The 27,477-nt window shown below is 72.0% G+C and overlaps 6 protein-coding genes across 6 annotated transcripts; 3 read left to right on the top strand and 3 right to left on the bottom strand.

Annotated features, from left to right (window-relative positions):
* Positions 1-4,510: 4,510 nt before the first annotated feature.
* Positions 4,511-6,376, bottom strand: AURANDRAFT_20530 (hypothetical protein; the record flags this gene model as incomplete). The annotated part of the gene is made up of 3 exons (XM_009034838.1): positions 4,511-5,839; positions 6,029-6,103; positions 6,209-6,376. Coding segments are annotated over 3 exons (1,572 nt in total), but the record flags the coding sequence as incomplete, so codon positions are not given.
* A 2,735-nt stretch (positions 6,377-9,111) lies between these two features.
* Positions 9,112-12,672, top strand: AURANDRAFT_61271 (hypothetical protein; the record flags this gene model as incomplete). Its single annotated transcript, XM_009035119.1, has 1 exon — positions 9,112-12,672. The coding sequence occupies one exon, from the start codon at positions 9,112-9,114 to the stop codon at positions 12,670-12,672; it is 3,561 nt and encodes a 1,186-aa protein (XP_009033367.1).
* Positions 12,673-12,853: 181 nt separating this feature from the next.
* On the bottom strand, positions 12,854-14,167 carry AURANDRAFT_61270 (hypothetical protein; the record flags this gene model as incomplete). Its single annotated transcript, XM_009034837.1, has 1 exon — positions 12,854-14,167. The coding sequence occupies one exon, from the start codon at positions 14,165-14,167 to the stop codon at positions 12,854-12,856; it is 1,314 nt and encodes a 437-aa protein (XP_009033085.1).
* Positions 14,168-14,493: 326 nt separating this feature from the next.
* Positions 14,494-15,030, bottom strand: AURANDRAFT_61269 (hypothetical protein; the record flags this gene model as incomplete). Its single annotated transcript, XM_009034836.1, has 1 exon — positions 14,494-15,030. One exon carries the CDS (start codon positions 15,028-15,030, stop codon positions 14,494-14,496), a length of 537 nt encoding a protein of 178 aa, XP_009033084.1.
* A 433-nt stretch (positions 15,031-15,463) lies between these two features.
* On the top strand, positions 15,464-19,992 carry AURANDRAFT_61268 (hypothetical protein; the record flags this gene model as incomplete). The annotated part of the gene is made up of 3 exons (XM_009035120.1): positions 15,464-15,911; positions 15,977-18,027; positions 18,589-19,992. The coding sequence occupies 3 exons, from the start codon at positions 15,464-15,466 to the stop codon at positions 19,990-19,992; spliced, it is 3,903 nt and encodes a 1,300-aa protein (XP_009033368.1).
* A 1,088-nt stretch (positions 19,993-21,080) lies between these two features.
* On the top strand, positions 21,081-27,417 carry AURANDRAFT_61267 (hypothetical protein; the record flags this gene model as incomplete). Its single annotated transcript, XM_009035121.1, has 2 exons — positions 21,081-25,631; positions 25,834-27,417. 2 exons carry the CDS (start codon positions 21,081-21,083, stop codon positions 27,415-27,417), a joined length of 6,135 nt encoding a protein of 2,044 aa, XP_009033369.1.
* Positions 27,418-27,477: the final 60 nt, after the last annotated feature.

Raw genomic sequence — 27,477 nt, 5'->3', positions numbered from 1 at the left:
GTCTCCTGGAAGAATACGGCCGTCGGCGCGGCCGTGAGCCCGTCATCGTAGAGCGCCTCGATCCGCGCCGCCGAGAGCTCCGTCGCGTAGATGTAGACCTCGTCGACCGCGCCCGCGAGGAAGTCCTGGCCGCAGTTCGCCGCCGCGCCGACCGAGAACTCGTAGGCGCCGCCCGTGTCGAGCGCGACGGACGTCTCCGCCGCGAATTCCCCGTCGTAGTAGAGCATGCAGACCCCGCTCGTCGCTTTGTAGGCGAGGCAGTAGTGGTGCCAGCCGCCGTCGTCGGAGCCGGCGAGCGCCACTTCGGCGGTCTGACCGGAGAAGACGACGTCGACCTCGCCCGCGTCCGCCGCGCGGAGGCCGAAGAAGCCCAGGTCGACGTCCGAGCCGTAGGAGAAGAGGTAGCCCCCGTTCCAGTCGTCGACGGCGGCCCAGAGGCACACGGTGCGCGCCTTTCCGCCGGCGACGGCGTCCGCGATGGCGTCGGACCCGAGCGCGCAGTCGTCGGCGCCGTCGAAAGCGAGCGCCGCGCCGCCGTAGCGCGTCGTCGCGGTCGCGTCCGTCGCGAGCACGAGGCCGCTCCCGGCGTCGTCGTAGTAGGCGTCGCCGCTCGAGCTCTCCGACTCGAAGGAGAAGTGGGCGACGAGCGACCCCTCGAGCGCGTAGGACGTCGGCGGCGCGGTCGGCACCGCGGTCGGCGGCGACGACGGCGCCGACGACGGCCGCGACGACGGCGCCGACGACGGCGCCGACGACGGCCGCGACGACGGCGCCGCCGACGGGATGGGCGTCGGCGCGGCGCTCGGCTCGTAGACCTGCTCGTACCACGCGACCGCGTCGTCGTCCATGGACGCCGACAGGACGTCCGCGTCGCCGTCGCCGTCGACGTCGAGCGCGTAGACGCTCGCGGGGCTCGACGGGGACGCGACGACGCGCGCCGCAAAGGACAGCGCCCCGTCGTTCTCGTACCAGGCCACCGTGTTCGCGCCGTCCAGCGCCGCGAGGACGTCGAGGTCGCCGTCGCCGTCGACGTCGACGGCGAAGACGCCGCGCGGGTTCGAGACCGACGCCGCGACCGAGTACGAAAGGCCCGCGTCGACGTCGTACCAGGCGACGAGGTCGTCGCCGTAGGCCGATACGACCAGGTCCCGGACGCCGTCGCCGTTCAGGTCTGCCGCGGAGACGTCGAGCGGCGTGTCGAGGTTGGCGGTGACGACGTGCTCCGCGAACGTCGGCCGGACTGAGCTCGCGGAGGTCTGCTGCTCGTACCACGCGATGGCGCCGGCACTCTTGTGCACCGCGACGACGTCGACGAGGCCGTCGCCGTCGACGTCGACGCCGTAGACGAAGCGCGCGCCGTCCGCGCCGTCGTCGACGACGCGCTCCGTGAAGGACTCGGACCCGTCGTTCTGGTGCCACGCGACCGTGTCGTCCCCATCCGACGCCGCGAGCACGTCGACGGCGCCGTCGCCGTCGACGTCGACGACGTGCGCGACCCACGGCCCGTCCTGCGCCGCCGTGACGACGCGCTCCGTGAAGGACTCGGAGCCGTCGTTCTCGTGCCACGCGACCGTGTCGTCGCTGCGCGACGCGGACAGCACGTCGACGTCGCCGTCGCCGTCGATATCGATGGCGAAGACGCAGACGGCGTCATCCGCCGCAGCCGTGACGTCGCGCTTCGCGAAGGACTCGGAGCCGTCGTTCTCGTACCACGCGACCGTGTCGTCGCTGCGCGACGCGGACAGCGCGTCGACGTCGCCGTCGCCGTCGACGTCGATGGCGAAGACGAAGAAGGCGTTATCCGCCGCGTTCGTGATCCTGCGCGCCGCGAAGGTGAACTCGTGCGCAGCCGCTGTGAGCAAGACGCAGCCCAAGAGCAGCGGTCGCATGGCGACGCTGGCAGCAGCCCGAACAACTGGCGCGCTACCAGCACACGTGCTTATGCATCATCACCACCATTTGGGTGGACGTCCGCGGCCTAGGCCGGAGACGGTGCCCAGCCTCGACGTCGTGCTCGACAAAATGTCGCGCATAATCTCGAATGTGTGTTCCTCCTTGAACTTGCAAATCTGTCAAAGTTGCAAAAGAATGTGAATGAGCCAATAGAAAGCGCGGCCAAGCAAGACGCCGGCACCGTCGCAGGGGCTTCGCGCGCCGCCGCTACATGGACTCCGTCATGCCGCTCGGGTCGTCGGACGCGGCGACGGCCGGCGCGGCGGCGGAGCCGGCGAAAGAATCGGGGACGACGCTGGTGAACCCGAAACAGTTCGAGCGCATCCTGAAACGGCGGCTGGCCCGCGCCAAGCTGGAGACACTCCGGAAACCGGAGCCGGACCGCAAGAATTACATGCACGAGTCCCGCCACAAGCACGCCTGCCGGCGAAAGCGCGGGCCGGGCGGCCGCTTCCTGACAAAGGCCGAGCTCGCGGAGCTCGCCGCGCAATCGAACGCCAAGGCCGACGGCGGCGACACAGGCGGCGACGGGACGCCGGCGCCCGCGCAGGAGAGCGCCGCCCCACCGAGCGCGGTGGCATCGTCGGCATAAGCCACTCGTCTCGCGCCGCGCGTCCCGCGCGTTCGGCGGGTCGCGGTCGCGCGGGCCGTCGATGCGTCGCATCGACCGGGCGCTGGAGTTGAGGAGCGGGCTGTGTGTGGCCGCCGCATCCCGACCGAAGTCGGCAGAGATCTCTGCGGCAGGCGCCGATGGGCAGCAGGTAGCGGCGCGGGCTGGCGCCGGCGGCGGCTGGCGGCTCGCCGCCGGCGGGCGCCCGGGCTCGAGGCTCGCGAGCTCGAGCTCCACTCCGCGAGATCAGGCACCACGCCGCGCGGCGACGCCGCGACGCGACGATGCGCGTTGCAGCAATGCGCATTTTCCGAGCGCTCGTGGTCGTCGCGGCGGCGCTGATCGTCGCCGGCGACGACGCTGCCGCCGAAACAACAACTGTTAGCGCGGACGTCGCCGCAGAGCCGCTCGCCGCGGCGGGCGCGCCGCCGCAACGCGCCGCGGCCGCTGATGCGCCGCCGCCGCCGGAGGCGCCGCTTTTCGTCGACGCCGACGTCGCCAGCCCCGGCGAGGCGCCGGCGTGGTCGTGCGCGGCGCCGCGCGGCGCCGCGGACCTCGTCGCCGCGCTCGAGCTCCTCGAGGCGCGTTTCGGGCTCGCGCCGCGCGCGAGCGCCGCGGCGCGCGGCGCGCTCGCCCCCCCGGGCGCCAACGCGTCCTTCGCCTGGTCCGTGGCGCGGTCCGCGGCGCCGTCGCTCGTCCTCCGGCGGCCCGGCGGCCGCGTCGAGCGCGTCGCCTGCGCGAGCGACGGCCGCTGCGAAGAGCACCCCGGCGGCGCCTGGACCTTCACGTCGGCGGAGCCCGGCTGCGTGCTCGGCGCCGTCGCGCTCTGGGACGACGGCTGGCCCGGCGGCCGCGGGGAGGCGGCGCGCGGCGCGCGGGACGCCGCGCTGCGCGCGGCGGGCGGCGCGCTCCTCTGGCGCTTCGGGGGCGCGGCCGCGTCCCCGCGGGTCGTTCGCGCCGCCCTGGGCGCCGCCCTGGGCGCCGCCGCCGGCTCGCGGGCCGGGGCGCGGCTCCCGCGGACGTGGCGCGTCACGCGGCGCGGCGCCGCGGCCGCTTTGGTCGCCGCGGCGGTCGCGTCGCGGTGCCTGCCGCGGGCCGCCGCGTTCGCCGCCGCCGCCGCCGCCGCGGTCTTCACCGCGGGCCCCGCGCTGCCCCCGGCGCTCGCGGAGATGCTGGCGGCGCTCGTCGCCGACGACGTCGTCCGCGTCGAATTCGGCTCCGCGTCGGGCGTCGTCGTCAAACTCTCGCCCGCGGGCGGCGACGCGGCGGCCGCGTTGCTGGCGCTCCTCCTCGCCGTCGGCGGCGCCTGGGTTCTAGGAAGGCCGGACCCGGACGCGGGCGACGACGACGACGACGACTGCGTCTACGACGACGGCCGCGGCTTCTTCGTGCCGGCGCTCGGCTTCGCGGCCGCGCGGCGGCGCGCCGCGGCGGCCGCGCGGTGGCCCCACGCGGCCGCGACGGCCGTCGCCGCGGTGGTCCTGCGCGCCGCGGGCCTCGCGGCGATCGCGTCGGCGCCGCGCGACGCGCGCCGCGGCGCGGCCGCGGCCGCGGCGGCCGTCGTAGTGCCGCTCTTGCTCCGCTGCCGCCGCTGGCTCGCGACGCCGGCCGAACCGCCGCGCTACGCGACGCCGGGGGCGCGGCGCAACGTCACGCGCGCGCACCTCGCGCGGCTCCGCGCGCACCTCGTCGCGCACCCGGAGGCGCGGCTCGCGCTGGGCAACCGCGGGCCCCGCGACGACGCGCGCGACGCCGAGCTCGACCGGTTCCTCGCGACGGGCAGCGCGCTCCACTCCTACCGGCTGTAAGTTTTTCGCGGCTTCCGTTGGCTCTAAGTTGGTTCGCGGCTTACCGTTACCCGCGCCCCGCGTCTCACGGTCGCGGCGACGGCGCGGGCCCCGGCCTCGCGGCGAGGTCGATGGCCCAGGCGCCATCGGGGAGGAGCCTTCAGGAGATCTTGATGCCGGAGCTCGCGGCCCACTTGGAGATGACGCGGACCATGTACTCGACCTGGGGGTTGGACGTGTTGCGCACCATGGCGAGCACGTCGCGGAGGTCCTCCTTGGCGGCCTTGCCCGCGACGACCTGCTGGAAGACGCCGACGCACGCGCCGCGCTTGCCCTCCCAGAACTCCGGGTCCGGGTCGAGGCGCTCGAGCACGTCGAAGGCCTTGGCCGCGTAGAGGAACTGGCCCATGCGGTAGCAGTCGTTGGCGATGAGCTGGAGCAAATTGAAGGACTCGTTGGACGTGTCCATCTTCAGGTAGAGCTCCCACGCGTTCTTGGGCTGCGCGTTCATGATGTAGCAGCGCGCGAGCCAGGAGATGTAGCAGTACTCCGTCTTGTAGCGCTCGTTCTGGACGAGGAGGAGCGCCTCCTCGGCGGCCTTGTAGTTGCCCGTCTGGGCCAGGGAGATGCCGTGGTTCCAGTTGAAGTCGTCGTCGTTGTACATGTAGGCCTTGATCGAGTTGAGGTAGATGTTCACGTCCTCGAACTGCTTGAGGAGGAAGAAGCAGGACGCCATGCACTGGCGGCCGGGGATCGTGTCGCACTCGGACGCCGACGCGCCGACGAGCTGGAAGAACTGCTGGGCCATCTTGATGTGCTCGCGCGAGCAGAGCGCCTGGCCGACGGACGCGTTGACGACGCCCTTCAAAATGTACTCCTGGGGCGTCGACGGCTCGACGTCCTTGATGAGCTCGTGGGCCTCCTGCATGCCGTCGTGGCGCAGGTAGTAGATGACGAGGTTCAGGCGCGCCTCGGGGATGAAGTCGCCGAGCGCGGGGAGGACCTGGAGCGCGCCCTCGCCCTGCGAGAAGACGACGCGGTTGTGGCGGATGAGGTCGTTGGCCTGGAGGGCGTGGCCCTGGTCCGCGAGGACCTTGAGCTCCGCCTCGGCGGCCTTGCCGTTGTAGAGGCGGAAGTGGTTGCAGGCCTTCAAATTGACCGCGATCGCGCTGTCGGGGTGCGCCTGGAGGTAGACGGCGAGGATCTCGAGCGACACGTCGTAGTAGTCGAGCTTGTAGTAGCACATGGCCACGTAGACGTTCAGCGCCAGGTCGTCGCGGTTCTCCAGGAGCAACCGCTTGTAGATGTCCGTCGCCTCCTGGAAGTGGGACCGGAGGTAGTGGATCGCCGCGAGCGACAGCTGGTCCTCGTTCGTGTCCGTGAGGTCCTGGTGCCGCATCATGAGCTTGTCCTGGTCGTCGCGCTTGTGGGCGATGTGGAAGAGCAGCCGGTTCCGCAACGCCCGCTCCGGCGCGCGCTTCGACGTGTCCTCGAGGCGGAGCTCGCGGTCGACGCGCTTCGCGACGTCGTCGTCGCTCAGCGAGCCCGCGCCCCGGCCGCCCTCGGCGTTGGCCTCCTGCTGGATCTGGCGCCGGCGCGCGGCGATGGCGCTCGGCGTCGTCGCCGCGCGCACCCGGCGGTCCAGCGAGCTCGTCTCCTCCTCGTCGTAGTGGCCCACGGTCTCCTCGGCCTCCTTGTACATCTGCATGTAGAACAGGCAGCACGCGGCGTAGAGGTGGACCTCGCGGGGGATCTCGAAGAACTCGGCCTGCGACTTGGCCTCGCCGCCGGCGGCCTTGGCCTCGCCGTCCTTGCCCTCGGCCTCGAGCTTGCGCTGCTGCGAGTTCGACGCCTGCACCGCGCCCGTCAGGATCTCGCTGTACGCGTCGTAGGCCCGCTGGTAGTTGCCGAGGTGGCAGGCGCAGTAGCCGATCCAGAGCAGGGCGTCCTGCTGCTCCTGGGCGTCCGCGCCCTTGCGGTTGAACTCGAGGAGCGCGAGCGCGCCCGTGTAGTCGCGCCTATAGAGGGGGCCGCGCGGCGTCGCGGCGCGCGCGCGCGGCCGTCTCCCGGGGCGGACGGCGCGCGCTCGGCGTCTTTCTCTGGCGCGCGCCGTGCGCGCGCGACGCCTCCGCTCCCCACCCTTTTTGCCCCCGCGGCGTCGCCGACGCCGGCGCCGCGCTTCTTGATGTACTCGTCGAGGCGCGTCAGCTTCGCCGACTTGGACTCGGGCTGGGTCTTGTTGTTGCGCCCGCCGCGCATGCGGCCGGGCTGGCGGCTCATCAACATGGTGCCGGACGACGCGGCGACCTGTCGGGCGGCGGTGGCAGCAAACGCTGCCCGCTTTTCGAACCGAGCTGCCCGCGGCCGGTGCGCCGGGCAGCTTTGGATACGTGCGGTATACGTGCAGAGGTTAGCGAAGCGGCAGCCCCTGGAAGCCGACCATCCTGCGCGCGACCGACGCAGCGCCGACGCCGCACCATGGGCTGGTGCGCGAAGTGCAGAGACGACGAGACGGCGTTGGGCGCGGCGCCGGCCGTCGACCTCGTGCGGTCGCTCGCGGAGGCGCCGACGCGCGGCGCCGTCGTCCGCGGCGCCCTGGCGGAGTCGGCGCGGACCTGGTCCGGCGCCGTCGCCGAGGCGGCGACGCGCCAGATCCTCACGTTCTACCCGGCGTCGAGCGGCGCCATGACGGCGTTCTCGCGCCAGAAGTGCCACGAGAGCCGCGCGGCGATCAAGCCGTCCCTGGAGTTCCTCCGGTGGCTCGGCGAGAGCCGCGGCGCGCCCGGCTGGCAGCTCCGCGGCGACCTGGAGCTGCGGCCCGGCGAGGTCGACGCCATCCTCGGGCCGGCCCTCGCGGACGCGCTCGCGGTGACGTCGACGAGCCTCTGGGCCGGCGCGGGGGGCTCGCGGACGCCGCTCCACAAGGACGACGTCCACGCGCTCGTCTACCAGGCCGTCGGCAGCAAGCGCTTCTTCCTGTCGAGCCGCTCGAGCGTCGCGGACGCCGTCGCGGCGGCGCGGCTCCCGCGCGGCGTCCTGGAGGCGGGCAACACGGAGGACCACTGCGTCGACGGGTCCATCGAGGACGTCTTCGGGTTGTCGGAGGCCGCGCCGACGCTCGTCGCCGGCGAGCTCGCCGTGCTCCGCGAGGGCGACTGCCTCGTGCTCCCGGCGGGGCTCTACCACGACGTCGAGTGCGACGCGGGCTCGCCCGCGTCCATGTCGCTCACGGTCCGCTTCGAGTTCGCCGGCGACAGCGACGGCGCGGCCGAGGCGCCGGAGCGCGCGCCGGAGGAGGCGTCCGGCGGCAAGAAGGACTTGCACAAGTTCCTCATGAAGCTCGCCCTCAAGAAGGCCATGCGCGACGCCAAGGCGCGGCCGCCCGCGCCGCCGGACGAGGAGGTGCGGCAGTAAGCGCCGCGCGGCTAAAAATTAGCACCGTCACCGTCGCGACGCGGTCTCGAACGCGACGAGCAGCAGGCTGCAGAAGGGCCAGCGCAGGAGCGAGAAGAGCGCGGCGTTGCGCGCGCCGCCGGCGATGGCGATCTTCGCTTTGTCGAAGGGCAGCTCCGCGGCCAGCGCGACGCCGGACGCGCCGAACGCGCGCGCGACGCGCTCCTGCACGGGCGCGTCGCCGGACGCGCCGGAGAAGTAGAGCCCGAAGTAGAGGCAGGAGAAGGGGATCGACGACGCCGCGAACTGGGGCGTCGTCGTCACGGCGCGCGCCGCGCCGCCCGCGGCGCGCCGCCCCGGCGCCGCGCCGTCGTCGAGCGCGATCTGGCGCACGAGGTCGAAGGGGTAGAGCGCCGTCGCCGCGAAGAGCCCGGACAGCGCGCCGAGGCCAAAGACGTACGGCGCGCGCCAGAGGTCGTAGCCGCGCTTCTTCGACTCGGACGTCGCGTAGCCGAAGCAGGCGAAGGAGAGCGCGAAGTCGAGGCAGAACATGGCTGGCCGTGCTCTCGCGTCGCGCGGCTATCGCGCGCGCAGCAGTTGCGCGGCTGTCGCGCGCGCAGCAGTTGCGCGGCGAGCGCTCGAGCGAACGCTTGCTATATGATCACGCTCTCGGCGCACTGAGAGGCTCCATGCTGAGCTGCCGACCGGGAGTGCAAGATCACTGCAAGTTGAAGGTAGATTGCAGTCCGCACGCGCCAGTCCGCGACGCCGCTCTCGTGTTACGTCGCGGGAAACCGCGCTCATGAGCACCGCAGTGAGCGTGGACGCGGCGCGATCATGGTCGTAGCTCTAGGCGCGATCGCGAGCCCAGTCCGCGGGCCGCGACGACGCCGGTTCGACGCGCGATGTCCACCAAAAGCCTAGGAAACGGAGGTAGGACCAGTCGGTGCACTTCTCGCCGCTCTTGTAAGTCGCACCAGCCGTGTCGATGAAGGCGGACGTACGTGGCGGTGGGCGGGCAGGCGTAGGCGTAGGCGAGGTAGGCCTCGGTGAGCCTAAAAAGCCTCAAAATTTTTGCCGCAGATCAAGGCTTTGAGGTGCGCCACGCGACTTGAGCAAGCCAATTTGTCGGCGCTCCGAGGTCCCCCCGCACCGCACGCGGCGGCGTCCGCGTGTCTTTTCGCCGCTCTCGTCGACGGGGAGACGGCCGGCGCCTGGCGCGGCGATAGTCGATCGAAAATATCGTCGCTCGAGTCGAGCGGAGCGATCGTCCCGGGTCGCGAGTCCCGCGGCAGACGCCCCCGACCCCCTCCCGAAACTCGACCCCCCTCCTGACGACGACCTCGCCCGTAGGCGCGCCACGGCCTCATGCCGCCTCGCGCCGCGCGCCTCGTCGCGGCCCTGGCGCTCGTCGCCTCTTCCGCCGGGGCGGTCGACGTCACGGCGTGCGACTGCCCGTACCAGCTCGACTCCGGGTGCGACGTCGACATAGGCTACTGCGACTGCGACGTCGACTGCGACCCGTGCTTCTCCGCGGTCACGTGCGAGCAGTGCGGGGCCGTCGCGGCCGACTGCGTCTTCTGCGCGAAGGAGGGCGTGTGCGCGTCCGCGGACGCCGTGCCGACGCGCACCTCGCTTCTCCGAGACGGCCTCCCGTGGAGCGAGAGGACCGCCGCGTTCACGTGCGAGCTCGAGGACTACGCGGATCCCGCGACCTGCGAAGCGAGCGCGTACGCGGACGCCTACTACGAAGCGCAGGCCTGGCACCTCGAGGCGATCAACGCGCCGCGAGTCTGGGCGATGGGCATCACCGGAGCCGGCGTCGTGGTCGACATCGTCGACGACGGCGTGGACGCGTCGCACCCCGACCTCGCGAAGCTCGAAGAGTGGCCGGCGAGCTGCGACCTCTACCTTCCCGGCGGCGAAGACGGCCACGGCACGGCGTGCGCGTCGCTGGCCGTCGGGAGCGCGAACTCGCACTGCGGCGTCGGCGTGGCCCACGGCGCGAGTCTCACCTCCTGCAAGATCATGGGGGAGGGGGGCACGACCCCGGACGCGCGGGCCATCTACGACGCCGACCGCCCCGTCGACGTGAGCTCGAACTCGTGGGGCTGGGACGAGTGTCGAAGCATGGGCGCGAACCCGGACGAGCGGCGCCTCTCGTCGGACGACGCGTGTCCGTTCGTCTCCGACGACGCGTGGTCCGCGCAGTCCGCGGCGGACCTCTGCGCGACGTCGTGCGCCGGCCAGGACTGGACGGCGAGCGCCGTCTCGCACGCCTGCCACGCGGCGATCGCGGATCACTGCGAGTGGTACTTCGAGTCCGACGAGGACGCGTGCCGCAGGTTCGACTACCTCTACGCCAGCTGCGACGGCGTCCAGATCAACGCGTGGCAGTCCTTCCGCGCGCTCGAGCGGGGCGCCGCCGAGGGCCGCGGCGGCAAGGGCGTGATCTACGTGTGGGCGACGGGCAACGGCTACGAGCACGCGGGCTACTACCAGCAGCTCGAGTACATGAACAACCGCTTCGCGATTACGGTCGGCGCCGTCGGCAGGGACCTGAGGAAGTCCTCGTACAGCGAGGGCGGCCCGGCGACCTTCGTCGTCGCGCCCGCCAGCGACCACGACGACGTCCACGGCATGATCGCCGCCATACCGGTCGTCGTCGGCGCGACCGGCGACTGCGGCGACATCGGAGTCGGCACCTCGTTCGCGTGCCCGCTCGTGGCGGGCGTCGCGGCGCTCGTGCTCGAGGCGAACCCGCAACTCGGGTGGCGCGACGTCCAAGGCATCCTGGCGTCGACGTCGCAGCGCGTCGACCTCGCGAGCGACGATTCGTGGACGACGAACCTCGCGGGCGTGAGCCACAGCTACAAGTACGGCTTCGGGTTGGTCGACGCGCTCGCCGCGGTGCGGGCGGCGCAGACTTGGACGAACTGGCCGGAGGAGCAGAAGCTCGAGGCGGCGAAGCACGAGGGAGCGGTCATCCTCGACTTCGACGGCGCGGAGCACTGGGTCGAGTCGGAAATCGAGGTCCCCGAGGCGGAGTTTCTCATCGAATCTGTGGTGGTTTATGTGACGATCAAACATCCCCACCGCGGCGAACTCTGGATCGAGCTCGAACGGAACGGCGTGACGAGCATCCTGACGGACGACATGTACGACGCATCCACGCGCTACTCCGACTGGAAGTACCTGACGCTGCGCCACTGGGGTGAAGCCGCGGACTTGGGCCCCTTCACGCTCCGCGTCGCGGACAAGCGCCGCGGCACGACGGATGGCTCGAGCTTCCCCGAGTGGGCCTATCCTGGTTTTGTCTACGGCGACGACGACGGCGACCAGAACGGCGAACTCGTGTCTTGGAGGATCGAGGTCTACGGCCGGAAGGAAGGCACCGACGCGCCGACGAGCACGTTCGCGCCGACGTCCGAGGATTGCACGACTCCCTGCGCCCATGATCCTGACGACAGCGACTACCGGGGCTTCGTCGCAGAGGATAGGACGGGCCGGCCGTGCCAGTACTGGACGTCGCAGCAACCCAACGCGCACACATATCTCGACACGGATTACGGCGCGACGGACCAAGACGGCGACGGTTGCGCCGCGTACCAGGGCAACCCAAGTTGGTGCGGCTTGTTCGACGACGACGACTTCTCCTCCAACGACATGTGTTTCGCGTGCGGGGGGGGGAACCCTTACCCGAACACGGGCCTCGGCGACCACAACTTCTGCCGCAACCCGGACGGCAAAAGCGGGGGGGCGTGGTGTTTCAACGCGGACGCGCCCGAGGGCGCCGACGGGCGGCCGGATCGCTGGGACTACTGCGACGTACCCCAGTGCTCACCGAATTGCGACCTCTCGCCGACGCCCGCGCCGACGGTCGCGCCAACGGCCGCGCCAACGGCCGCGCCAACGGCCGCTCCGACCGCCGCGCCGACGGCCTCGACGACCGCGCCGACGGCCGCGCCGACGCCCCAGCCCGAGACCGAGCCAGCCTCGTCTACGCCGACGCCCAACCCGTCCGCCGATCCAACTGCCAAGCCGACGCCCGCGCCGACGACGACGACGCCCGCGCCGACGACGACGACGCCCGCGTCGACGACGACGACGCCCGCGACGACGACGACGACGACGCCCGCGCCCGCGGCGCCGCCCGGGGTCGCGGGCGAGCTCGACATCGGCGGCATGACCCTCGCTGATGCGGTCGACAACTCCGACGTCTTCGCAGCGACGGTCGCGGCCATCGCGGGCGCGGACGTGGATGCGGGCGACGTCGAGGTGACGATCGAAACGATCGACGGCGTCATCGTCGTCGTGTTCTTCGTGAACGCGGCGTCGGCCTCGAACGCGGACGAGATCGACGAGATACTGGCGAGAGACCTCACGCCGGAGGCCGTCGCGGAGGAGGTCGTCGCGCAGGCCGAGGCGCTCGACGCCGCCGACGCGTTCGCGGACGTCGTCGTTATCGGCGGCGGCGGCGACTCTGGCGCGGTCGTCGGCGCGACGACGACGACCGCCGGCTTCGCGGCTAGCGGCGGTGATACGGGGAAGAAGGACCCCTGCAAGAAGAAGAAGCTCGAGAAGAAGAAGAAGAAGTGCCTCAAGTTCGAAAAGAAGGGCCAAACGCTGTGCCAGTGGGACGAGACGAACAAGTGCCACTCGAAGACGTGCGGGTCCAACGCGGAGAAGAAGCCCTGCAAGAAGGCGGGCGGCTGCGAGTGGAAGAAGGGGCAGTGCGTGGCCTCCTCGGGAGTCTCCTGCAAGAAGCAGAAGAAGGAAAAGAAGTGCACCAAGGCCGGCTGCGCGTGGAACGCGAAGAAGGAGAAGTGCGCGGACTGCGCGAAGCAGAAGAAATCCAAAAAGTGCAAAAAGGCGGGCTGCAAGTGGAAGAAGAGCGAGGAGAAGTGCCTCGCGAAGAAGCAGGAGTAGGCCCCTTAAGGTAGTTGTGTCCTCGGGAATCGGGCGCCGCGCCGTGCAAATTAACTCGATGACGCGGACTCGGACGACGCCGTGGCAGTCCGATTTCGCGCTCGCCCCCTTTTATACGCCTCGTCACGCTCCGCCCCCCCCACAATCGCTAACGAGCACATAAAATTCGCGCGAGGGCGGCTCACTGCTCGACCTGGGGCGCGGGCTTGGAGATGCCCGGGATGGGCAGGATCTCCTTGTACGCGACCGTGCCGTAGACCAGCAGGACGAAGCCGACGAACTCGAGGTAGGACCAGTTCGTCCACTCCTCGCCGCTCTTGGAGTCGTGCCAGCCGTAGTAGATGACGATGGACGTGATCCAGACGCCGAGCGTGCGGCACGACTCGAGGATGGAGCGCATGATCGCGGAGAGCTGCTTCGTGACCATGTTGCCGACGAGGTTGTAGACCAGGAGCGCGATCATCGACAGGATGGTCAGAATAATCAGGTCCGTCGAGTTCTTGAGCTGGTCCCAGGTCTCGGCGAAGTTCTCGTGCCAGATCGTCGACGCGGACGCGAGCTCGCCGTCGTCGTTGACCGTCGGCGTGTACGAGAGCACGGGCGCGAGGATGAGGAAGTAGCCCATACCCCAGACGCCCTCCCAGCCGACCAGCAGCGTCGGCGTGACGTCGCACTCGTTCATGAGCCACTCCTCGAGGACGAACTGCACGGCGCCGACGACCTGGCCCAGGAGGATGAGCATGAGGCCGAGGATGTATTCGCCCGCGGACGCGCCGCCGGAGTCGGACGCGCCGAAGACGCCGCTCACGCCGACGACGACGATCGCGAGGCAGACGATGAGCACGGAGACCCAGTGGACGGACTCCATCTTCTTGCCCATGTAGCGCACGGAGAGCGCGCAGGTGAAGATGATCACGGAGCCGCGCGTCATCTGGTACGCCGACGAGCTCACCCAGATGAGGCCCGCCTGGCTCAGGACCGTCTGGAGCAGGTCCGTGAGCGCGGGGATGGCGATGAAGATTATAGACTTGATCGTCGGCTCGCCCGCGGCCCGCTTCTCGCCGCCGAGGAGGCCCGCGCCGAGCTCCGGGTCCGCGTTGAGCGACGCGCTCTTGGCGCGCTTGTTGAAGTACTTTGCGACCATGGAGATGCCGAGGCACGTCGACATGGCGATCTTCATGACCAGCGTCTGGAACCAGGGCTTGGTGAACAAGCACTCGCGCCGCGTGAGGTCGTCGTCCGCGTGGCCGTCGTCGTCGTGGTACTTGCACTGGACGAAGCCCGCGGACCGGACCTCGTACTGGAGCTTGCTCGTGATCGTGCTGGCGGTGCCGCAGACCACGATGAGGACGGACAGCAGCACGGGGCCGACGACGCAGCCGAACTCGACGTCCTCGTCGTCCTTTTCAAACACGCCGCAGCACACCGTCTCGTCGCCGTCGTCCGCGGCGCGCGGCTGCTCGATCGTCAAGCTACCCTGGCGCGGTGCTTCCATTGTTCGAAGCCCCCGCCGCCGCTGGTTGCGCGGGCCGAAAACTGCTATTTGACGAGGGGCATCATGAATTCATGATGAAGTCGCAATGTGGACGGCGCGCTGCCGGGGCTGCCCGTAATTCCTCCGCATCCGTGATCCGCAATTGCACGTTTATCGAACCTTCGGCAGGCTCTGGTGCGTTTTACAATCTATCATCATGGCCGCGGGCGGCAGCGGGCTCAGCGCCGTCCGCGGACTCAACGATGTTGGGGCGGCGCAGATTGCGGAGCTCCAAACCAAAAAGCCGCAACCAGCGTGAACACAAGAAAAAAGAAACGGACCCACGCTTAGACCTGGGCGTCGATGAGCACGAGCCGCTCCTCGAAGCGGATCGCGCCGGCCGCGTCCGGCGTCGCGCGCGCGCGGACGTCGGCGATGCCCGCGGCGAGCGCGGCGTCGTCGAAGTGGGCGAAGGTGGACCAGAAGCGCGCGGCGACGAGGTCGAGCCAGCGTTCCAGCGGCAGCTCCATGGCGTAGGCCTCGACGGAGACGTCGACGGCGGAGAAGCCCGCGGCGCGCAGCTCGTCCGCGAGGTCGGCCTCCGACGGCTGGTGCGCGGCCCAGACGTCGCGCGCCGCGTCCCAGAAGGGGTAGTCGATGTCGACCCGGGGCCGCGTGACGACGAGCGCGCGGCCGCCGGCCGCGAGCCGGTTAGCGCGCGCGTCCGCGAAGAACGCGGCGCGCGCCGCGGGGTCGACGTGGTGCACGACCTCCTTGAGCAGGAGGCGCGAGCAGCGCGGCGCGCCCGCGTCCCGCGCCCAGGCGACGGCGTCCTGCGCGGCGAACGTCACGCCGTCCGGCGCGGACCCGGCGGCGCCGCGCATCGCCGCGGACGGCTCGACGACCTCGAGGGCCCAGCCCTCGACGCCGCGCACGCAGTCGAGCCCGAAGGCCCCGTCGCCGCCGCCGACGTCCGCGAGCCGCGCGCCGGGCTCGAGGCGCAGCGCCGCGCGGATGACGGCGAGCTGCCAATCCCTGTAGGGGCCGCGCTTGTAAAAGTCGGCCTCGCCGTAGTGCGACGCGACGGCGTCGTAGTGCGCCGCCTCGCTGGCCATCCGTGCCTGCGTCCTGGGCAGCGCAGCGCGGACCGCAGTGCGAGTTCGAGCGAGCATGCGCCTTGCCACAAAACTTCACCAATCGCTTCAATCAAGCCTGTTGTGAGAGCTCTTCCACGATCTCGTCGGCTGAAGTCGCGTGCTGCAAGAACGCAGGCACCGCGCCGCTGAATCTGCGATTATGGCGGTGAAGACGATTCAGATGCTCGCGCGCGGCCCCAGTTGCTTCGCCTTCAACGCGCGCCGCGGCGCCCTGGGCCTCGGCCAGCTGGGCTCGCAAGGCGGCCGCGCGCTGCCGGTGCTCGCGCGCCGCTTCAGCGAGAAGGCCGCGGCGCCGACGTCGCTGGCGCCGGGCCAGTGCCCGGACTACTGGACGGGCCTCGAGCCCGAGGCCTGCCCCGGCTTCGAGCCGGCGACGGCGACGCTGTCGTCGCTCAAGCCTCCGGACCTGCGGCTCCGCGGGCCCGCGCTGCGCGCCGCGCTCGAGGCCTACTTCGAGAACGGCTGGGCGCTCACGGAGGTGCTCTTCAGCGGCCTCAAGGACGAGGACGTCTTCGTGCGGCCGCCGGCCCACGGCCTGCGCCACGCCATGATCTTCTACTACGGCCACCCGGCCGCGCTCGCGATCAACAAGCTCCGCGCCGCCCGGCGTCCCGCGGCCGCGACGACGTTCGAGAGATTTCGGGTGGAAAACGGTCACCGTCGTGCTTCGTAGGCGTCGCCGGCGCGATCACCGAGGGCGTCGTGCCCCGGTGGGAGGTGCTCTTCGAGACGGGCGTCGACGAGATGTCCTGGGACGACCTCGACACGCCCCAGACGGCCTGGCCGACCGTGGGCGCGGTCACGGACTACCGGCGCCGGTGCCGCGACGTCTACCTCGACGTCGTCCGGAACCACCCGGCGCTCGACGCGCCGCTCGCCGCGGGCGCGCCGACGGACAGCAACGCCGTCGTCTGGTCCCTCGGCATGATCTGCGAGCACGAGCGCATCCACCTCGAGACGTCGACGACCCTGATCCGCGAGCTGCCGCTCGAGTGCGTGCGCCGCCCGGACCACTGGCCCCTGGACCACGCGTCCGCGTGGGCCGAGGGCGAGGACGCGCCCGTCGAGCTCCGGCGCGTCGCCGCGGGCACCGTGACCCTGGGCAAGCCCCGGACCCACGGGTCCTACTCCTGGGACAACGAGTACGGGTCGCGGTCCATCGACGTGCCCGCGTTCGAGTGCGCGCGGACGCCCGTCACGAACGGCCAGTTCCTCGAGTTCGTCAGGGCCGGCGGCTACGCGGACCCGGCGCACTGGACCGAGGAGGGCTGGGCCTGGCGCTCCTTCCGCAACACGAAGTGGCCCCACTTCTGGGTCTCCAAGGGCCCCCAGGGCCTCCACGACTACGCGCTCCGGCTCCCGTTCGCGGAGACGTCGGCGCTGCCCCGGGGCCTCCCCGTGGAGATCAACAAGCACGAGGCCGCGGCCTACACGGCCTGGCTCGCGTCGACGCTCGGCTGCGACCTGCGGCTGCCCAGCGAGGCCGAGTACGCGCGGCTCCGCGAGGTCAACGCGGACGCCGAGGGCGCCGGCCCGTCGATCCGCGACGCCGCCGTCGACGAGGCGCGCGACGCCGCCGTCGCGCTCGACGCGCCGGAGCTCCGGGCCAAGGACGTGAACCTGAGCCTCGCCTACGGGTCGCCGTCGGCCGTCGACGCGGGCGCGCAGGCGCGGCTCCCGTTCCCGTCGCTCGCGGGCAACTGCTGGGAGTACTGCGAGGACTGGTTCGCGGCGCTGCCGGGCTTCAAAGCGTCGCCCCTCTACGAGGACTTCTCGACGCCCTGCTTCGACGGCCAGCACGCGCTCATCCTCGGCGGGTCCTTCGTGGCCACGGGCAACGAGGCGTCGCTGTTCAGCCGCTTCCACTTCCGGCCCCACTTCCACAACATGATCGGCTTCCGCGTCGTCCGCGGCACGACCAACCCGGAGCTCTCGTCCCACGACGCGCCGCCGCCCTGGGCCGCGGGCTGGGTGCCGCCCGCGTACGTCAGGGAGAAGGAGAGCGAGGAGGGCGGCCACAAGTACGAGTCGCGCGCGCAGCTCGCGGCCTACCTGGACCTGCACCACGGCGGCGCGGGCGCCCTCGACGGGCCCGCGGCGGACCTGGCGTCCTACGACCTCCGCGACGCGCTCGACTTCCCGCGGCGCTGCGCGGACGTCCTCGTCGCGGCGACGGGCGCCGCGGCCGGCGCGCGCGCGCTCGACGTCGGCTGCGCCGTCGGCGGCAGCGCCTTCGCCATGGCCGAGAGCGGCGCCTTCGGCGACGTCGTCGGCGTTGACTTCGCGCAGTCCTTCGTCGACGCGGCGGCGGAGCTCAACGCCGCGGGCGAGCTCCGCTACGAGCGGTCGGGCGAGGCCGGCGGCCGCGGCGCGCGCGCGACGGCGGCCGTCGCGTCGAGCGGCGCCCTGAGCTTCCGCAGGGCCGACGCCTGCGACCTGCCCGCGGATCTCGGCGGCTTCGACGCGGTCCTCGCGGCGAACCTGCTCTGCCGCCTCCCGGACCCGGCCGCGTTCCTCGACCGCCTCGGCGCGGGCCTCGTGAACCCGGGCGGGGCCGTCTACATCGTCAGCCCCTTCTCTTGGATGGAGGAGTACACGCCCGAGGCGTCGTGGCTCTCGCCCGAGGCCCTCGAGGCGAAGATGAAGGCCAACGGCTTCGACCTCGAGAGGGAGACGCCCGAGGCGCTCGTCATCCGCGACCACGCGCGCAAGTTCCAATTCATCGTCTCCCACGGCATGCTCTTCCGCAAGACCGGCTAGAGCGCGCCGCGAGTCCCGCCCGCCGCCGCCGCCGCGCCCCACCGGCGCCGCCGCCGCGGCCGGGCGAAGCGAGCCCCACGAATTCCCCCTCCGTGCGGATTGACGATCGCGCGAAGAGCGCGCGATGGTGAATTGGCCCCCGACCTCCGCTTCCCACCGCCCTGGCGAAGAGTCCCGCCGGGCGCTAAGTGACGTGCGCAGGAACTTCTGGTATGGTCGCGGCAATCCCTCGGGGGTCCCCCCCCCCGTTGCGGCGAGTCTTGCGGCGCGACCGTGAGCGGCCAAGAGGTCTTGCCTTCAAGATGGCCTTCAATTTACCTCAATCGGCTGCATCTATCGGCTGCTTGTGGCAACTCGCGGCCGACGACGGCGGAGGCGCGACGGCCGCGGACCGGCGCGGCGACGACGGCGGCGACGACGACGTCGGCCGCGCGGACGGCCGCGGCGACGGCGACTTCAGCCATCCTCATCAGCTCCTCTCCGCGTCAGGGCGCGCTCAAAACTAGCCATACCCGACACACCAAGACGGCGCCGTCGCTCCGGCAGAGCGAGATGGTCGTGCGGCGGGCGCCGCCGCCGACGGACGACGCCGGCGAGGGCCTCCTCGACGGCGCGAGCCGGCGGTCGGGCTGCTCGACGAAGGACGTCGACGACGGCGGCCCGCTGCCCTGGGGGTGCCTCGCGGCGCTGGGCCTCGCGAATGCGGCCGAGGCCGTCGAGGTGCTCTGCACGAGCTACCTGCTCACGGGCATCCCCGCGGCGGCGTCGCGCGCGGCGGTGTCGAGCGGCGTCTACTGCGGCATGCTCGTCGGCGGCGTCGGCGGCGGCGTGCTCGCCGACGGGGCGCGGTGGGGCGGCCAGCTGCCGCGGACGCGCGTGCTCGTGGGCGCCATGGCTTTAGCGTGCCTCGGCGGCCTCGGCGCGTCGACGGCGCGGTCGGCCGCGGACATGTGCTTCTGGCGCGTCTTGGCCGGCGCGGGCGTCGGCGCGGCGACGCCGCCCCTCTTCGCGCTCGCGGCGGAGGTCAGCGACGGGCCGAAGCGCGGGCGGGGCATCGCCTTCGTCGCGTCGTTCTGGATGGTCGGCGGCGTCTTCGCGGCCGCGCTCGCGATGGGTCTGCTGCCGGACGATTTGCGCGTCGACTGGTCCGCGTCCGCGGCCGCGCCCTGGCGCGTCTACGCGGCCTGCTCGGCCCTGCCGTCGGCGGCGTCGGGGGTCGTGTTCCTCGCGCGCGGCGCGGGCGAGCGGAAGGTCCTCGACGCCGCGGCTCGGGCCCCGCCGGCGGACGGCGCGCGCGCGTCGTCCGAGCGCGACGAGCGCCGGCGCGTCTTCCTCTTCCTGGCCGTGGCCTTCTGGGGCCTCTACTTCGGCTACTACGGCCTCGCGACGTGGATCACGGTCATCGTCGACGAGGCCCACATCGGGAACACGTACGTCGTCGCGCTCTACTACGCCGCGGCGAATCTGCCCGGCAACGTCGCGGCCTACGCGCTGATCGACGCCGTGGGGCGCCAGAGGCTGCTGGCCGGGGCCATGGGCACGGCGACGCTCGCCTGCGTACTCCTCGCCGTGTCGCTCGGCGGCGAGGCCGACGGCCTCGCGGCCTGGGAGAAGACGGCGGCCGTCGCCGCGGCGCTGCTCGTCAACGCGGCGACGACGGCGGGCTTCTCGGCGCTGGACGCGCTCGCGGCGGAGTCCTTCGACGCCGCGCGGCGCGCGACGCACGTCGGGCTCCTCTGCGCCATCGGCCGCGTCGCGTCCATCTCGGCGCAGCTCGTCAACTCGACGCTCGCGGAGTCGCCGGCGCTCCTCGTCGCCGTGACGTCGGCCCTCATGTGCCTGGGGGCGCTAGCGACCTTCGGCATCCGCGAGCCGGCCGACGTCGTCGGGGGCGTCGCGGCCGACGGGACCTCCGCGGGACTTGTGTAATTTTCGTACGTGCGGCGCGCGCGCGACAAAACAAGTAACAAAACGCGTCCCGGACGTCGCGGCCGTCGAGGACCTGATCCTGGCGCCCGCGGACTACGACGCCATCGACGCCATCAAGGCGCCGCAGGTCGGCGGTAACGCGGGGGCGATCCACGATTACTTTGGTACCCAAGGGTCGTCCTAGAAAAACGACCCAATCGCCATCTTGATGTCGCGCGGGGCCAACTTGAATCCCGGGACGCAGTCACGAAGCAGCGCGGCGACGACCAGCGCGGCTTTTCGCTTGGAGCCAGCGCTGTCGAGGGTAATGTCCCGGCGGATGGTCACGCCGCCGCGCCGCGCGAGCTCGGCGATCGCCTCGACGCCGCCAAGATCCAGCGCAATTGCGACCATGTCGGCGGCGTTGTTGGCACAGAGGTGGCGCAACACAGAGACAGCCCGACGCTCGGGAAATTTTTGCTTGACCAGCGCGACGAGCCGCGGGATCCCACCGGCGTCCCGGATCGCAAAGCAGCAGGCCTCGTTGTGGTGTGTCAGAATCTCTAGCAACCACAAGGAGGTATGCTCTGCGGGACCATAACCACACTCGAGAATCGCGACGAGCAGCGGGACGGCGCCGCTCTCCACGATGGCGACCTTGCTCTCGGCATGCCCGAACGCGAGGTCGCCCAGCACCCCCAAGGCATGCTCTTTCGTAACGTGACTGCTGTGCTCGAGCAGCGCGACAAGCAGCGGGATGGCGCCGGCCTCTCGCATCGCGATCTTATTTTCCCGGGCTTCCCAACGAAAATTCACGAGGTCATATAAAGTTTCCGTGGCGCGAGCCTTAGCAGTCGCATCGGCGCCCCGCAACGCGTAAATCGCAGTGGTTACTTCCATCTCGCGCGTCTCGAGGGACCACTTAGCACAAGTCCATATCGACCCTGCGGTCCAGCCGGTGGTGAAGAGGAGGTGAAGAGGAGGTGAACCTCTGGGGCGACTTCATCGACGCTTCAAGCAAATAGGTGAATTCCTCACACAACAGAGCTGTGTGCCGGTGCGATGTGGGATGACGCCGGCTAACGGGCTGCCGTAGTTCGGCGGTCGCAATGCGCGCACGGTTCCTGGTCCTCGTCGGCCTGCGCGCCGCGTCTCCCTGCTTCGACGTCGTGCTGCTCGACAGCTTCGGCGACGGGTGGCAGGGCGCGGCGGTCGTCGTCACCCGGGCGAAGGACGCACTGTCGCCGCCGCTGCTCGTCGGCCAGCTGGCCAGCGGCTACTCCGAGACCGTCGAGCTCTGCCTCGCCGACGGCTGCTACGACGTCGCCGTCGGCGAAGACCTCTACGCGTCGGAGGTCTCCGTCGTCGTCGACGGCCGCGCGACGGCCGGCGCGCCGGCGAACGCGTCCTTCGCCGTCGAGGCCGGGCGCGTCGGCGCCTGGGGCTCCTGCGCGACGCGCGCGCCGACGCTCACGGCCGCGCCGTCGGCGAGCGCCCGCCCGACGGCCGCGCCGAGCCACCCGTGCGCGGAGATCGTCCTCCGAGACAGCTACGGCGACGGCTGGCAGGGCGCGGCGCTGGCCATAGCGCGCGGCGCGGTCACGGTCTTCACGGGCGCGCTGGCGAGCGGCGACGAGGCCGTGGATTTCGCGTGCCTCGACGACGGGTGCTACGCGGCGGCGCTCGGCAACGACACGTACCCGAGCGAGGTGTCGGCGACCGTCGGCGGCCACGCGCTCGCCGGCGCGCCCGCGGCGGCGGACTTCCTCCTCGCCGCGGGGGTCGTCGTCGCCTGGGGCACCTGCGACACGCCGGCCCCGACGGCGACGGCGTCGCCGAGCGCCGCGCCGACCGCGGGCCCGACGGCGCCGCCGACGACGGCGGGCCCGTCCGTCGCGCCGACGTCGCGGCCGACGGCCGCGCCGTCGCTCACGGCGGCGCCCACGGCCACGCGCGCGCCGACGAAGACGCCCTGGTGGCACCACTGGATCACCAGCGCGACGCCGTTCTGCCGCCTCGGCGACGCGAGCCTCTGCGCGGGCAACCACCACTTCCTCGTCGAGGTCACGCAGCACGGGCCCTTCGAGGCCGTCCCCGCGAACTGGACGGCGCCGGCGCTGGCGGACCTCGACGGCGACGGCGACGTCGACCTCGTCGCGGCCGGCGCGGCGGGCGCGGCCTACTGGGAGAACGACCCGGACCCGCGCGGGACGCCCGCGTTCGCCGCGGCGGCGGACAACCCCTTCGCGGACGTCGCGACGTCGGAGTGGAGCTCGCTCGTGCTCGGCGACGTCGACGGCGACGGCGATCTGGACCTGCTCGTCAACGGCGACGTCGACGGCGACGGCTACGTCTTCGGCATCCGCTACTGGGAGAACGTCGGGTCGTCGCGGTCGCCGGCGTTCGCCGAGGCGGACGACAACCCCTTCGCGGGCGTCGAGATCGCCTTCTTCTCGCGCCCCGCGCTCGCGGACCTGGACGGCGACGCGGACCTCGACCTCGTCGTCGTCCACGACGCCGACGACGACGGCCTCGGCGAGCTCTACTACTACGAACACGTGGGGCAGACGCGGCGGCCCGCCTACGAGCTCCGGGCGGCGAGCCCCGTCGCCGGCATCGCGCTCGACTCCTACTACGGGGAGCTGGACTTTGGGGACGTCGACGGCGACGGCGACCTGGACCTCGCGCTCGGGGACCGCGCGGGCGCGCTCCGCTTCTTCGACAACCAGGGCTCGAGCGCGGCCGCGGACCTCGTGGAGATGACCGGCGCCGCGAGCCCCGTCCACGGCGTCGACACGGTCGGCTGGAGCTCGCCTACGTGGGTGGACCTCGACGGCGACGGCGACCTGGACCTCGCGGTCCACGCGCGCGGCGGCGCCGAGCACGACTACGCCGCGGCGCTGCGCTACTTCGACGACCTGAGCTCCGCGGCGCGCGCGCGCTTCACGCTCCTCGCCGACACGGCGGACCCCTTCGCGGGCGTCGCCGCGGGGAGCTTCTCGATGCCGGCCTTCGGGGACACGGACGGCGACGGCGACCTGGACCTCGTGCTCGGCGAGCGGCTCGGGTCGCCCGTGGGCTGGGGGAACGTCGGGTCACCGACCGCGCCGGACTTTTCCGTCTCGGACAAGGCGCGGCCCGTCTACATGGGCGCGGGCCAGGCCCTCGCGTTCGCGCCGGCGCTCGGCGACGTCGACGGCGACGGCGACCTGGACCTCGTGCTGGGGGCGGCGTCGGGCGGCCTCTACCTGCTCCGGAACGTCGGCGGCGCGTCCGGGGCCGCGTTCACGACGGTCAAGGCCGAGTACGACCCGTTCGACGGCCTCGCCGTCGGCGGGTACAGCATGCCGGCGCTCGGCGACGTCGACGGCGACGGGGACCTCGACGCCTTCGTCGGCGCCGCGGACGGCTCCGTCGCCTACTGGGAGAACGCGGGCACCAGGCACGCGCCGGCCTACGAGGCGCGCGCGGGCTTGGCGAACCCGCTCCGCGCGCTCGACGTCGGCGCCTACGCGGCGCCCGCGCTGGGCGACCTCGACGGCGACGGCGACCTCGACCTCGTCGTCGGCGCGGAGGACGGCAGCTTCTGGTTCTTCTACTCCGACGGCGCGGCGCCGCCGTCGTTCCAGTACGTGAACGCGAACGTGTTCTTCGCGGGCGCCGAGGCGCTCGGCGCGAATCTCGACTACGCGGCGCCCGCGCTCGCGGACGTCGACGGCGACGGCGACGTCGACCTCGTCGTCGGCGGCGAGGGCGGCGACCTCCACCTCTACGCCAACGGCTTCTGCACGAAGGAGGCCGACGACTGCTCGGGGAACGGGTTCTGCGACGCGACGCACCGGCCCTACTACGGGGCCGTCTGCCGCTGCCTCAGCGGGTTCACGGGGGCCCAGTGCGGCGAGTGCCAGCGCGGCTTCTGGGGAAACGCATGCGACCTCTGCCCGGAGGGCGGCGGCGAGGACCGCGACGCGCCGCGCATCGTCGACACGTGCGGCGTCGCCGGCAGCGGCCGGTCGCGCGGCGCCTGCGACGAGGGCTTCGCGGGCACGGGCGCCTGCGCCTGCGTCGAGCCGTTCCACGGCGCCAACTGCACGCTCGGCGAGTGCCCGTCGGGGACCTTCGAGGACGACGCGCAGAGCGCCGACGGCCTCTTCCGCCGCGCGGCCTGCGTCGGCTGCGACCAGGGCAGGTACTCCAACGAGGCGGACGGCCGCCCCCTCATCTGCCTCCCCTGCGCGGAGCCGTCGACGACGATCGGCGCGTCCTCGACGTCGTGCGACGCGTGCGTCGCCGGCCACTACATGTCGCGCGACGGCGACTGCGAGTACTGCGACGAGGACGGCCACGTCTGCGACGTCGCGGGCATCACGGTGGCGACGCTCGTCGTGCGCCGCGGCCACTGGCGCGGGTCCGCGGCGACGACGACGACCTACGCGTGCCCGCGGTCGAAGAACTGCAAGGGCGGCGCCGCGGCGGGCGACGACCTCTGCCGCGGCGACTCCAAGGGCGTCCTCTGCAACGCGTGCCGCGCGGGCCACTACCGCGTCGCCTCGGGCGGCCAGCGCGGCAAGTGCCTGCCCTGCGACGCCGTGAGCGCCGAGTCCGTCGCGCTCTGCCTGCTCATGGCCTTTGCGGCCCTCGGCGCGCTCGCGCTCGTCGCGCGGCGCCGCGCGCGCGGCGCCGCGGCGCGCCGCGAGCGGCGCGAGGGCACCTGGCGGTCCCTCCTGCCGGCGTCGTGGCGGTCCTGGGGCTCAAAACGGATCAAACCCTACGACGCGGACCGCAAGAAGCGGCCGAGCGACGACGCGGCCCGGGCCGTCGTCGACGCCGCGGCGTTGGCCGTCGCCGAGGCGGCGCAGGCGCAGCAGCAGTGGGTCCGGGACACGATGGAGGCCGCGGGGGGCCAGGCGGCGACGCTCGCCAAGGCGCTGCGCGTCGAGCAGCTCTACCTGCCGTCGGAGCACCGGCGCTGGTACCGGGAGACGGCGAAGACGCTCTGGCTCGCGGGCCAGGTCGCCGTGCTCTTCCTCAAGTTGGAGAAGGTCGACATCCCGCGGCCCTTCTCCTGGGTCGTCGCGGGCCTCGAGTTCGTCACGCTCGAGCCCCTGACGTCGCTCTTCTTCTCGCCCTGCGCCATCTTCGACCACTACACGTCCGTGACGCTCACGACGCTCGTGCCCGTGCTCTTCGGCGTCGTCGCCGCGGCGGCGGCCGTCGGCGTCTTCCTCTTCAACCCGGAGAGCGACTGGCGCGCCGTGCGGCGCCGCTGCGGGAAGAACTACGTGACGGCCCTGCTCCTCTTCCACCCCATGGTCTGCATCCACATCATCGGCCACTTCCACTGCGACGGGCCCTTTGTCGTCGCGGGCGGCCGGCGGCGCCACGTGCTCGCGTCGGACTACGCCGTGTCCTGCGACGGCGCGATCTGGCACCTCTACGCCGCCTACGCCGGGCTCATGCTCGCCGCGTTCGTCGTCGGCGCGCCGCTCGCGGCGCTCGCGGCGCTCCGGCGGAACCGGCCCGCGGGGCGCGTCGCGCCGCCGTCGGAGCTCGCGAAGCTCGACGGCGCGCTCGCGAGCCTCACGCAGCGCTACACGCCCCAGTTCTGGTGGTTCGAGGCCGTCGCGGTGCTCGTGCGCCTCCTCTTCGGCGGGCTCACGGTCATCTTCAGGGCAGGAAAAGAGAGCGAAATTCCCAACTTCAAAGGCTCCTATCTCGGCCGTTTTCCACTCGTTTCGGCTGGGTTTTGGACGAGCGATCATCTCTCGGAACGGCTCGAAGCATGGATGCTCTTTCTGGAACGCGCGCGCGCGAAACACTCAAGTTGAAGCGAACTTGAATAATCACTCTTTTCCTGCCCAGGTCATCTTCGTGCCGAACGCGCCCGCGCTCCGCGTCGCGCTCTGCCTCTTCGGCGTGTCCGCCTACCTCTGGTTCACGGCGGCGTTCCGGCCCGTGGCGCGGGCGTCGAGCCACGTCGTCGAGTCCCTGGCCTACGCCATGCTCTGGTTCCTCGCCTTGTACGCGACGGTGTCGGAGACGCGCGCGGGCGACTCCGTCAAAGGCGCGTGCTCCGCGGCGCTCTTCGTGTTCGTGGTGGCGGTCTGCGGGCTCACGCGCCACATCAAGTCCAACGAGGGCGACTTCAAGCTCGGCGACGCGATCCTGCGGCGCGAGCCCTTTGCGGCGGCGAAGTTCGAGGCCGCGACGTCGCGGTCCTCGAAGCTGCTCTACGACTGCGTGTCCCACGCGGCGTCGGAGATCGTCGACGCGCCGGACCCGGCGGGCATGGCCTACCTGCGGGCGCACCTCGTGGCGCTGGGGAGCGTCTGGGAGGACCGCGTGGCCGCGGCGGAGGCGTGCCGCGCGCGGCGCGACGCGCTCGAGGCGCAGCTCGCGCGGCTCGGCGGGGCCCCGGGGCCGCCGGAGGCGCAGCTCGCCCGGCTCTTCGGCGACGCCGCGCCCGTGGCCGTGAGCACGCGGCGGCGGCGGAGCATGGAGGACCTCCGCGCGTTCACGCGGCGCGGCGCGGCGCCGGACCGGGGCCCGGGGAGCCCCGAGGCCGCCGCGCTCGGCTTCGGCGACGTGCTCGAGCTCGTCGCCGAGACGACGTGGTCCCGCTTCGAGGTGCTGCGCCTCGACGCGCTCTGGGCCATGAACGGCACGTCCGAGGTCATGGCGCGGCGCTGCGCGTCGTTCCTGGCCGCGGAGCCCTGGGGCTCGGACCTGCGGGGCCTGGCCAACGTCGAGGCGCCCGCGGCGCAGCCGCCGCTGGAGAGGCCCGACCTGCGAGCGGCCCTCGACGGCCTCGCGACGGCGCGCGCGCGCGCCGCGCACCGCGCGGCGCTCGACCGGGGCTGCCTCGCGGAGCTGCTCCGCGCGCTCGCGGCGGCGTCCTACGGCGACTTCGAGGCGCACCTCCGGCGGCTCGTGCCCGGCGCGCGCACCTACGGGGAGGACACCGGCGCGGAGCCGGGCAGCCCGCTCGCGGCCGTGAAGCCGCCGCCGGCGCGCGCGTGGGGCGCGCGCTGCGCGCTCAAGTGCGCGCGGGACATGTCCGTGAAAGCCGCGCCGCGCATGACGGCGAAGATCGCCGAGGCGTGCGAGGGCGGCGGCGGCGACTGGCCCCACTGCGCGCGCGTCACGGACGCGCTCCGCGCGTCCGTCCTCTGCGACGACGCCGAGGCCTTCTGGCACTGCTTCCTCGCGATCCGCGGCGACCCGGCGGACGAGGCCCAGACGCTGCGGGTCGTGCGGCTCCGGAACAAGCTCGGCGCGGGCAAGACGCCCTTCAACCTGCACGTGAACGGCCTCTTCCGGCCCAGCGCGCTCGCGGACCCGATCCTCGTCGAGATCCAGATCTGGGCGACGCCCATCATGGCGCTCAACGACGTCTCCCACGCGCAGTACGAGGTCGTGCGCGCGGGCGCGCCGGGGGATATTTAGACAGCATGGTGTATATAGGCGCAGGGTGCTCGGTTAAAGTAGGCCGCGGGGGGGGGCGCG

This window comes from Aureococcus anophagefferens, assembly GCF_000186865.1.
Source record: "Aureococcus anophagefferens unplaced genomic scaffold AURANscaffold_2, whole genome shotgun sequence".
NCBI classification, from domain to species: Eukaryota; class Pelagophyceae; order Pelagomonadales; family Pelagomonadaceae; genus Aureococcus; species Aureococcus anophagefferens.
The sequence above is the reverse complement of the archived record's forward strand: the minus strand, read 5'-3'. Positions and strand labels throughout refer to the sequence as shown.